The sequence below is a fragment of the Mytilus trossulus genome, chromosome 4, assembly GCF_036588685.1.
Source record: "Mytilus trossulus isolate FHL-02 chromosome 4, PNRI_Mtr1.1.1.hap1, whole genome shotgun sequence".
In the NCBI taxonomy this organism is placed as follows: Eukaryota; Metazoa; Mollusca; class Bivalvia; order Mytilida; family Mytilidae; genus Mytilus; species Mytilus trossulus.
In genome coordinates, this window is record NC_086376.1 from 59635073 (window position 1) to 59647416 (window position 12344).

Sequence of the window (12344 nt, forward strand, 5' to 3'; positions counted from 1 at the left end):
ATCAGAGTTAATTATAATTTATTTCGATAAATAGCTATCAAAATTTGTCTAATAAATAACAATCACTTTTAAGTCTTATTGGTAATAAATATAATCTAATATTTTCTTATAGATCAATAACTAAAATTGAGAATTTACTCAGAATTCTCCATGTTAGTATACTTTCATTTATTGAGATTTGTGGCAATGTGTTTTCATTATAACGACTGTGAAATTAGTTTTAATCTAGTGATAATTCAACTATTTTGTTGAAGTATTTTAGTTATTGCACTTTTGCAGGGAGAAAAAAATGTGACTATAAGTTGTTGCTATTAAATATGTCTGAGATTTTCACTTATATGAATACAGCAACAAAGTGAGAAATTCAGGATAATAAATCGCTGTTATATGTTGGCTTGAAAATGCTGAAAACTAAAAAGATTTTTCATTGATATATAACTCTTTAATTCCTTTTTTAATTTTTTAACAGATGTCAGCATGATGGTGGAGTTAACAAGCTTACCTGCAGGTAAGTGCACTTTTGTAGTCATGACATTGAACTTAAATAATTTAGTTAAATATATAGCTTCATCTCAGATTAAGATGTATTGTAGAGGTAAACAATAGAACCCCTTTGCAGTAATGATTATATTAAAAATAGTATTGTAGAAGGGATATGAAGGATACCAAAGGGACATTCATATTCATAGGTCAAAAATAAAATGATTTTATGGCAAACACACAAAAAAAACAAAAAATACAAACAACATTATACAAAACACAACATAGATAAATGTTAACTCCACTCAAAAACCAGGGGGTAAGCAGATCCTTCTACAATAGTGAGACCTGTCATGTATCATTTCATTCAAAAAAGTATTGACTAGACATTTGTTGAAGTTCAGGACGAAATTAGGATTAATAATCACATTGTCATATACAAAGTACATAGACAGTAATTATTGTGGCATCATTCTAAATGACTCAGGAAAAATATATACTACAAACTATCCATCATCATAAAATTTTGGAAATACCTTTGCATATCTTAAGAATAAAAAATAGCTAAACATCAAAAAGAGGAATATTTCAAACAATTAAAATACATTGTATACATGTAAATAAATTTTCTTGAAAAATAGGAAAACACTAAACACAAGAATATATAAACAAAAACTGTATAACCTATACTATAAATGTACTTTCAGAATCACCTGAGTGTAAGGTAGACACAGCTATGAATTGTGTAAAACTGCTGACTGTTAAAAATTTAGCAGCTCCAGTGCTGATGGAAAACAAAGACATGTTTTGCAGGTAAGATGGTGTTAAATACCAAGGAGTAGATTGATGATAGTGATCATTAGCATTGTACTATGATCAAAGAAATAAAAGATTTTATGATTGCAATTTAAAAAAAAGTGCATTTTTTTTTTTACTTAATTCAATATTGCAAAACTGTCTTTCAACAACACACAGTTCTGTTTGATTGGACAGCTGCCAATAATATATTATTCTTGAATTTTTTCTCCAAGCATTCAGAAATGATTAAATACAAATGAACAAAAAATAAACAACATATTTTAAACTGTTTAATATGGACATTAATTTTGATATTTTAGGGATGTACAGATGTTACATGAGTGTGTTGAAGACAATGTACAAGCCTGTTCCCCTGTTCTGAAATCACAACTGGTATCAGTATTTCGTCTCAATCTCCAGATGATTGGAGATAAATGCAAACTTAACATGACAGATGAAACTCCCAAGGACAAGGCCAGAGAAATGTACAGTAAACTTGTACAGATGATGTTGATGGGAGAAAACAGAATGGGTATGTTATACATCAAAACTTTTCTTGTCCTAAACAGAATCCTGTTAAAAAGTCTGTTACTTTCCCTTTTTTGTTTTATTCTACAATATTGATTAAAAAAAATAAGCAAAGAAATTTCAAAATGAGAAAAAAGTAATTTTCTAATCAACCACAGCACTTGTATAGTCATTGCAGTATATAAAAATAAACGTTTCTATTTGTAAAATTGAGAATGGAATATGTATTTATTACAGATGAATCAGACAAAAAAGATATGGAAGGGAATAATATGATGAATGATGATGATGAAAGTAACAAGGACAAAATGAATGAAGATGACGATGAAAGTGGTGAAGATGATTCAGATGAAAGCGATGAAGATGATTCAGGTGAGAGTAGCGAAGAAGACGATTCAGGTGAAAGTAGCGAAGAAGAGGATGATGACGATGATGAAGAAGATAATATGGAGAGAAGAGATGATATGAACAAACCAATGTGTAATACCTTCATGGCTAACGAGTGTTTGATGTCTGCCTTAGCTCACTTTGATATGTATGCCCCTAAACTTTGTAGGTAAGTCGTGTTCAAGTGTCTTACAGGCTGATCTATCCATGATATTTGACATTTCAAAAGATGCTTTACAAAAAAAAATTAGTTTAGATTTTAATGAATTTTATATATTTCTATATCTGTTTATCCCATGAGAGGAGTGTCTGCAATGGGGGTATTTTCACTTGTATGCAAATTTGTCCGCCATTATGCTAAATCTAACAAGTTCCTTTAAAACTTGACATCACGATTCAAAAATTTGATGTACCAGTTAAAAAGTAATTGTTGCTTGATGTCAGAAGGTTATGCTGAGTAGATGTATGGACAGTTGGAGACAAAATTCAGCAAAATACCAAAAGTGTAAATACATTTATTTATCTTTTATGTGAGATATTTGATGGGTTTTTCATCAAGCCAGTAATAAAAAAAACATAACAAATCATTTATGGTTTTTCCATTTCTAGACAGAACAGCAAACACTTACAGGAATGTATTCAACCACAGGTAGAACCATGTGACGACACAACAAAGATGATGGTCCATTACAGTGTAGACAGAATGATGGTTCTATTCAGAAAATCTTGTCAGACCTATATGTGGTGGGCCAATTACCTTGGAGGAGACAACATGATGATGGAAAACGATATGGAAGTAGAGAGGAGAAATGCAATGGAAATGTCCATGGAAAGAGAAATGAGCTCCGATGAAATGAAGCAGAAACGTCAATCTGAGGTTGATGAAATATTCTCAAAGATGAACAAAATTCGTCACATAGTGAACTTTATAAGAGCAGCTGACAATCCATTTGAAATGATGAATTCTGAATCAGCTGATCTGATGGAGATGATTAAGAAAATCAGTCAAATGTCAACTAATGACATGGATTGTATTAAGGAAGGTTCATTGGAAGGTCAAGGTCACTGTAGTCCATCTATGGCCCTTGAATGTGCAAGAGCAGTAGAAGAGGAATTAATGTCACCATGGGCAACTAAACACAGAATTTGTTTGTAAGTATTCGATTCAAATCAATACTAGTGATTTGCCATTCTGTTAAACCTTAAAAAATAAATTTATTTAAGGAATGACTGTAATACTTTTTCTTTATTTAAAGAAATAACACAAAAAATTTGGTGCACACTGAATTACACGTGTAGCGGGTTTTTTAACAGTATGCACCACATTTTTTAAATTAATATTGTTATTTCAAATAGACAGAAAAAAATAATACAGTCATTTCTTATAATTTAATTCCATTTCAAACCATAGAAAACCATGAAAGAACTTTGAAGACGTCACGGTCATATGACTGAATTATGTTTATGGGCTGATAACAAAATAACAGCAGCCAATCAGAAGACATGTTACATTCAAAATTAAATAATGTCATTTAAAACTTATGATGTTTAATTCTGTTATTACTCTTGTTAAGATGAAGGTCATATAAAAACCATCAATAACAGGCATAATATCAGAATTATTTGATTCATAAGACAATATTTAAAAGTTTTAATCCATCGTCAGATGCAAGCATTCTTATCTATTTGCTTTATCTTTACTGTGTTCTTGTTTTAAAGATTTCATTTCAACGTTTTTTGCTAAGTAGAATATTTAGATAACATCGTAATGTGATTTTTTAGGAAATTTTCTCTGGCCGTAAGGTGTGCCATGATGACATCACAGGGCTGTGATCACATGACAACATCACATCTGCATATGAGATTCCATGAAGTGATGGGACATGTGGGTAATATGTGTCCAACTGTTGTCAAGGAGTCATGTGAAGTAAAGACAGAATGTAAAGCCAAGGAACTGCCATCTTGTATTACACCCCTTCACAGTAAAATAATGGCGTCCTTACAATTACCTACAGCTTCTACAGTACAACTTTGCAGGTAAGATATATCATTAATGTTAAACAGGTGTGAAAGGTAGAAAAAGGGGGGGGGGGGGGAGAACTGCCATCTTGTATTACACCCCTTCACAGTAAAATAATGGCGTCCTTACAATTATCTAAAGCTTCTACAGTACAGCTTTGTAGGTAAGATATATCATCAATGTTAAACTGGTGTAGAAGGGAAAAAAAGGGGGGTAGAAGAAAGAAAATATGTTGTTTTTCCCTTTTATTGTAATATTTACTGTATATTATAGTATTTGGCCTAATATCATGGTCATTTCAATATTTTCTGTAGTTCTTGAAATTTGATATGTATCAGACAAAAGTAGAACTTAAATTTAAATTTTATGAAACAAGAAAATGATCAACGGACAAAATATCTAGATGAAATATTGGAAAAGAAACATACTTATTTTGAGTATCGAAAGACAATTTAACATGCTATAAAATATCCATGACCTTTTCCTTTTAGCTACATTGAAATTGCTGCAGAATGTATTATGGAGAAAGTAGAGAAATGTCCAGAACAAGTCATATTTAAAGTACATGAATCCTTGAAACCATCACTTGGTATGCTTGGGTCAATGTGTATGACCCTTCCAGGTAAAGCATGCTTCACCTCAATGGTATGGAACCTAGGATCATTAGTACTACTGGATGCAAACATCCACAAAACTGGTGCTATGCATACAATGTTAGAGGTCGCAAAAATGTATAACAAGACCATTGACATGTCCGGTTGGATGACAAAGACAAACCAGGTCAATGTCAGCGAAGAATATCTGAAAACCATAACATTACTTCATAAAATGATGGAGATGAACAAGAACAATTGTAGTTGGGCTGAATTGAAGGGAGACAAAGAAAGGAAAGACGACATGATGATGGACATGGGTAAGATGGAAGGATCTCTCATGGATGGCTTATTACAGATGGTTAAATATGCCATGATGAATGATGATGTCATTGAGAAGGATGAACAAATGATCAAAATGATGAGAATTATGATGTTAAATTTGGATAAAGATCAAAGCATGCAAGACTTATTAGATCAGTCAACCCATATTATTAAAGAAATCCATGAAAGGTATGACGACAAAACTATGAAGAAAATGAATGTTTCTGTTGTCGAGGTGATGAATGAGGTTATCAAGATCATCGTTGGAATGGGTAACGGCCATGAAATCGTGTCGTCTGCCTATCACACCATGGCTTATATGAAAATTGGTGAAATGATGGACCAGATAAACGCTATGGTGATGAAAGAGGATGAGATGGAATACTTCAACCGTTGGGACTACTTAAACAAAGGTCTAGTCGAAAATATGAAAGAGAGGTCACAGAAGGAATTAACAAAAGCAGCAATGGGCTTGATGGACATTTATATGGAGCCAAATAACTCACAAAACTTGGAAGGGTTAATGATGATGATGAAAGTGAAGAAATTGACAACCTGTGCTGATATGATGGAGGTCGCTCAATGTGCCATGGCTCATTTACCATTGCTACCCAAGGATAAAAGGTTCCTGATGAATGCCACACTACAAGCTCTGTCTCATGTAGCTACAGAAGTTTGTATGGGTAAGTTTAAATTAGTCTTAACCCTTTCCTCCATAATGACGCCTTTTGAAGCCAACCCCTTTACTCCATAATGATGCCTTTTGACGCCTGTGTAGTTCTTCAATTGAAATGTTATGACTACAAAGTGTCTGCATCAGACTTAATAAAATTTGTATCCAATATGAAAAGGATATTCATAAGAATATTTGACTTAAATTTATTGGATGAAATATTTGTTTTTTCGCAGTGCATTATAATACTTGAAAGCATGTATTGTCCTATTTGTAATTGTCGTAAAGAAAAAGCTAACAAAACCAAACAAAACAGCTGATTTATCATTTGATATGTCAATTAAGTGTTAACAGGTTTTAAAGTGACTTCTTCATCATTCAATTTAATTTTCACAGACTTGTATGTGATTTTGGATTTTCATTTTTGCTTACTCAAAAAAAATGGAGCTTCATGATTTATATAAACATCGAATTTATATAGACAAGCAGTAAAAATGTTTTATTTTTTCTCTCATTGAAAAATATCATTTTAATATCACATATTCTAAAGAATATATCTAATCTCACATTAATATTGAAATAAAGAAAGAATTATTTCAATATGAAAAAAAACTGAATAGATACACCCAAAAGTATATTCTCAGCGTAATTACCAGATGATAAGCTCTCCACTGAAACCTATAATCATAGCTGTATTCATAATGATAAGGACTTTTGTTTTGATTTAGACAACTATGCACTGATAGATATCTAAAGATCACATTGGATTACCATATGTAGCAATTTTTGTTATTTCTTTCAGGTCAAAAGTGTTACGAGTGCAAAGGTGTTAAAGATAACATGGAATGTAACAAACAAGGGGTCAAGATGTGTGAGGCTGGACAGGTAAGGCATTTTAGAATAAGGGGTCAACAATTGCTGGGCTGGACAAGTAGGTTATTGAAAAACAAGAGGTCAAGACTTGTGAGGTTTTTTTTTTAGTACAGATCTTTAAATTTACAATATAGGGGGTATAGGGGTAAAATGTTGAATTTATAAAAAAACAGGGTTTTTTTTAAACGATAGTCTTCTCCTTTATCAGTAACTAATATAAAGTCCATGCGATCAAGATGAACAAAATGTCAGGACAAACATTAATGACTTTGCTAAAGCTTTTAATACAAAACATAAACAAATTACTATACTAATAATGATGTCAAATATGTTGGGAACATGCTAGAATTCTACATCTGAAACAAAATCATATGTGCATGGATTCATTTTTTTGGGGGGATGAATAAATTTTGTGGATTAGAGATAAGAATTGTAATTAGTAATGAAACAGCAGTGTATGATTGTTAAATTATCAAACCCTTCTTGTTGGAAAACTGAAGCTTAAGAAAATTAACCAAAAAAGTAATCAATTCATTTATAATAGTTTTTTTTTAAATTCTGCTCTTATTTTATATCTATTGTGTCATTTGTTTTCAGGGATGTTTCACTTTACTGAAGGATGACAAAGTTCACAAGGGCTGTATGTACCCATTGTATGGTAATACATTTGGAGAAGATTGGAAATTCTGTCAGGGATCTATGTGTAATAAACACAAATACACGGTAGAAGAAGGTTAGTTAATGATTAAAAAGGAGATACATCAACCTAACACTATTTAAACACAGCAAAATAGACATCAAGAAATACCCAGCAGTTCATAAGTGGGGGCCCACTGACTGACCTAAGAGGGATCCCACTCGGGTCACGCTTCAGTGATTCCCTATATTAGCAACCATTTTTTTCCCCCAAAAGGGGTGGGGGGCCCTGCCCCCCCCCCCCCCTAAATCCACCTCTGCTCAGTAGGTCTTCAAATGTAAACAAGTCTCCACACTTTATTGCTAGCACTACGTTAAAAAAATTAAAATGAATATATAAGATGTAGAAAAGACTGGTGCCCCACACATTCTTAACTGGGTATAGTTATAGCATTTGCACAAAATAGTAGTGTGTTTTGTTATATAGAATTTTGTAACAAAAGACTTAGGTCATTATTAACATTTCAATATAAAGAGTCTTCAAAAATGTACATTGCACAAACTTTATAAGAAATTATTAGTTGACTTCCATATCCATTGATAAAAAATGAAATATTTTATATTGTTTAGAAAAAGATATGAATTGCAAACCAATGGGCGCTTTGATGTGTCTAGCAGGAATGGTGCCTATTATTGCTGCAGAAGGTCCACTTGATGAAAGGTAAGAATTGTATTGACCTTTGATGCCCTTGGTATTAATCCTGTATCTAGTAATTGCTGTTGATTTGTCATGTTCACGGAATATTTATTGTATACCAGTATTGCATAACTTTAAAAGTTCAAAAAAATTATGTTGGATATATTTGGTTAAGCTGAATTTTATGGCAAAATATTTAAATCTGAAAAATGTCATTCACAGGAAGTTGATTCTTTTTCCCATTACAAGATGAAAAAGATAATCAAAACTTATTATTTATTTTTATGATCAAATTGATAAATCTGAATTGAGAAACTTAGTTTGACAACTTGTTCAATGATTCCCATCTTAAAATTTCAACTGGTACCCATGACTTATTACATTTATTTACAGAATGATCTATTCCAAGTTTGCCTGCATTGAGAAACACACATCAACATGTAGTATGTCAAATACCCGTATGATGGCAGATCTGGTTCCCATGCTCAAACATGGTCTGTATGAGAGCCAATGCTCAGGAGACAAAGCAGGATACGAGTGTGGTAGTAGAAGTATTATAGGATTAGGAATGACAGTAATGGACCCTGCTGCTGATCGTATGGGTGTTTGCAGGTCAGTAATAATAACTTTACCAAAATTAATCCAGAATTCTGATAAAAGGGTGTCTGCAGGACAGTTATAATATTTTTACCTAAAAATGAAGCTGTCTTCTATTCAAAACGATGTTTGCAGGTCGTTTAAAATATCTTTTAACTGAAATAAAGCTGATTTCTTATCAAAACGGTGACTGTAGGTCAGTTATACTATCTTTATCTAAATTTAATCAGACTCTTGCCTATTATTTCTTTTTTGCAATAAATAATCTCGTGTATATTATAAGGATATGTTTTTTTAGTATTAAAAAAAATCTATATTTGAACTAAAAGGCATGTATTCTGTAATTAACTGGATAAAAATATGTACAGAAAATGCTGGGTTGTAGTTATAAGAAAAACTTGATTTTCAGTTTAATCTTTACTGGTCTGTTACTAAAGCAACTTATATTAAAGTTGTTTGTTGAAACTGTAAAAATATTTTCTATGTTTGTTTTCCAGCCAATTGAATGATACCTTCCATATGTTAGACAAGGCTGTAGAACACAAAATGTGTTCAGACTACGAAAAAGCAGCTGCTTTTAAAGGAATTAAATCTATCATGCAGACTATAGGTCCAGACTATTGTCCAGGTGTGATGCCAAGCAGAAAGATCTTCTGTGAGAACGTCACTTCTACTGTTTGTAATAAAACTGCTGCACTACAATGTTTCACTAAATACAAGGTCATGGGTCATGTGAAGGACATGATGACCGACATGGAAAACACAAATCTATGCTGGTAAGTCAAGGTCAAAAAGGTCATTGATAATAAAACCTTGTAAAAAATTACTTTTGCACATATTTGTAATTTACTTTTACACAGTATTTTACAAACAATATGATAGATTTAAAATCATTTATCTTTCAAACTGATACCAATCTTTTTATTTATTTTAGATATAAGAACAATAGAAATACTGAATGTTTAATAAAAAGTCTTTATTATCATTTAAATGAACATGATTGGTAACATGTAACTTTAACTACTAAGACTCATTTAGTTAACAAACTGGATGAAAAATTTGAATTAGAAGCTTGAGCACTATTATAACAATACTATGAAGCAATTTCTTTTACATTTTTCCAGCATATCTTATTTTAGATACATTTTTCTTCTTTACAATAATGTAAAATTCTGTTGACAGGAAAATGACAGAATTATTGGTATGTATGGGTGAGGCCACAGCCGGATGTAAAGCCACAGATGACGTGACTGAAGTATTCAATGCATTCAAAGACCAAGTTGGCTATGCTATTAGCCATTGTCCTATTCTACAGATGAATTTAGATATTTGTTATCCAGAGCTGAAGAAACCCTCTGTATGTCAGCCAGCTCTTGTGTATACCATGTGTATTCAACCACTCACAGATGATGGGTGCAGGTTAGTAATACACTTTGGCATGAGTTAAATGTGTCACATTATTTGGTCACTGATTGTCTGCGTAATATACATGAGTAGATTTTCAAATGTTTCTGTTGTTTTATCTTTTGATTTGTTATTTTGTCTTATTTATGAAATAACAGTGTTATTTTGTCTTATTAATTTTATATGGGAAAGGGGGGGGGGGGTTCAGACCCCCCTTGAAAACAAATAAGCACTGTTAAAGTCAATGTTTTGTTTGAATTGTGACTGTTAAAGTCTAGTTCAAATAGACTCCCCTTGAAAATTCCTGGCTACAGGCCTGTAAGGTTGTATATTTTTAAAGTACTTTTGAGAAATAAGGATTTAGTCTCCAAAAGGACAACTATCTGAAAGAATTCTAATAACGTTGAGTTAAACAATTTTATGTTACTAATCTTGTTTTGTATTGTTTTAATCAACTTTCTTTTTTTTTCTAACTATAGTGCTTTAGAAGATGATAAGAAAAGGCAAACAATGGTTAACTGTATCTCTGATCTGACAACAGGCTGCTCTCACATGCAAAATTTACCAGTCTACAACTCAATACACTTTGCAGTAACAGAATACCTAGTGGGTTGTGGAAACCATTCAGTAACAGAAGCTCTGATGACAAATAGGGCAACACGTGTAGATCATGCCATGGCTAGAATGGCAGCCTTAGTAATGACAAGGTCAATGATAATGAAGGTGGAAGAACCAACCAGTGAGATGGTTGTGTCCAGTATGTTCCATAAACTGTTAACTTTAAGGTTGAATGTTACTGGTGCAATGGGACCTTTAAGTAACATGAGCAGTAACATATACATGAAATCTAAGACACTCTTCAAAGAATTGACTGACAAAAGGTAGGCATAGTCATAGTCGGCTATTACTTCAAATTTGTGAAAAATATCAGACAATAAAATGGCTTTAGCTACAGGTTGTGACATTCGTTGATTGAAAAGATTGGTGTTTTTGAAATTTTTTCAAGCTTTTAAAAAAAAAATAGGTTCTTGATAAGTATTGAATTAAATTATAATGAAAGGTTACTTGTGATATTCAATTAAAAATCAGTCATCCTTTTATATTTTAAAAAAGGCTCCTTCAACTATGATAATTTGTTGAAAAACTGTATTTAAAACTTTTAATAAAAGAACTTTTAGAGTGATAAACAAGAAGAAGTCAGAAAATTTTGATTGTATTTTTAATTTCTCTCTTTGTAATGCCACAATAACTTTGGTTAATCTTTTCCTGAGTGTGCAAGTAATGTTACTGAAGAGGTTTACAATCATCATCTGTTAGAAGTTGTACAAGTAATAATATTTAAATGAACTTCTATTAAACATTCACTCTTGTGCATTGTGTGCTAAGGTGTTAAGCAAACAACAATCAATGACATTGAATATTTACAGAATGGGTATCCAGGACGACACAGGGGAGATAACCATGTGTGCTTTACAGTTTGAGACACAAGCAACAGTTGCCATGGCATTCCCATCCATGTTTGATGCTATTTATTGTGAAAGTCTTCATCAATTTGTAAAATGTCTGAGTAAATCTGAAGGTCAAACTGTTCCCATGATGTTTGCTATGTCTATGAAAGACCAGTTTGCTGGGTACATGGAAGGAGTATGCCATAACTATATGGATAAAATGGTAGACATTAGCCAGACTATTATGGGAACTCTTGGTTACAATGAAAATACAACACAGATGGATATGTCCATGATTTCTGATGGTCAGTGGAAAGAACTCCTTGGACATCTTCAGAAAGGTAGGACTTAATATAGAGGAATGAAGATGTTTTTGTATTATCTATCTATTTCCTCCTTATAACGAACCTTGCTCTTCAATTTGTAAATTATTTTTACAACTCAATTCTCCTTCTTTATCATTATGTCATACTGTTTTTCCTGTAACATGTAGGTAACAGAATTAAATCAAAAGTTTCCTCAAATAAAGATATGTAGGAATATCAAACACTAGTTACATTATTTTAATCTTTTTTGATTTGATACAAAAAAGATAATGGTCAATTTAGATTTGAAATTACAATTTATTTGACCACACCTGTTTTAACATTACAGAAGGTGACCAGTGTGACACATGGTACATTGCTGCTTATTTGTCTAATGTTGCTTCTTACGCTCTCTCTGGACCATTCAAGACTAAGGATACCTACGCTATAATGTGTTTGTAAGTATTGAGTATGACTGATAAACAAACTTATGTAAGGTGTAATAACTAATTATACTTTTTGACCCGTGACCTTTGTAATAAAGGTCACGGGCCAAAAAGTATAATTAGTTCATCTTTTGT

The 12344-nt window shown here is 32.1% G+C and overlaps 1 protein-coding gene across 2 annotated transcripts in view; it reads left to right on the plus strand.

Moving 5' to 3' along the window:
- The window catches only part of LOC134715647 (uncharacterized), an 89582-nt gene that overhangs the window by 50929 nt on the left and 26309 nt on the right, over nucleotides 1-12344 (plus strand). For both annotated transcript variants that reach the window (XM_063577976.1, XM_063577977.1), the window contains exons 56-71: nucleotides 470-508; nucleotides 1188-1293; nucleotides 1599-1810; nucleotides 2044-2362; nucleotides 2803-3345; nucleotides 3976-4230; nucleotides 4705-5813; nucleotides 6606-6688; nucleotides 7274-7409; nucleotides 7943-8033; nucleotides 8403-8621; nucleotides 9104-9382; nucleotides 9789-10025; nucleotides 10490-10891; nucleotides 11438-11799; nucleotides 12113-12221. In XM_063577976.1, coding sequence (XP_063434046.1) covers nucleotides 470-508; nucleotides 1188-1293; nucleotides 1599-1810; nucleotides 2044-2362; nucleotides 2803-3345; nucleotides 3976-4230; nucleotides 4705-5813; nucleotides 6606-6688; nucleotides 7274-7409; nucleotides 7943-8033; nucleotides 8403-8621; nucleotides 9104-9382; nucleotides 9789-10025; nucleotides 10490-10891; nucleotides 11438-11799; nucleotides 12113-12221 — 4501 coding nt within the window. The remainder of the gene's footprint in view (nucleotides 1-469; nucleotides 509-1187; nucleotides 1294-1598; nucleotides 1811-2043; nucleotides 2363-2802; nucleotides 3346-3975; nucleotides 4231-4704; nucleotides 5814-6605; nucleotides 6689-7273; nucleotides 7410-7942; nucleotides 8034-8402; nucleotides 8622-9103; nucleotides 9383-9788; nucleotides 10026-10489; nucleotides 10892-11437; nucleotides 11800-12112; nucleotides 12222-12344) is intronic.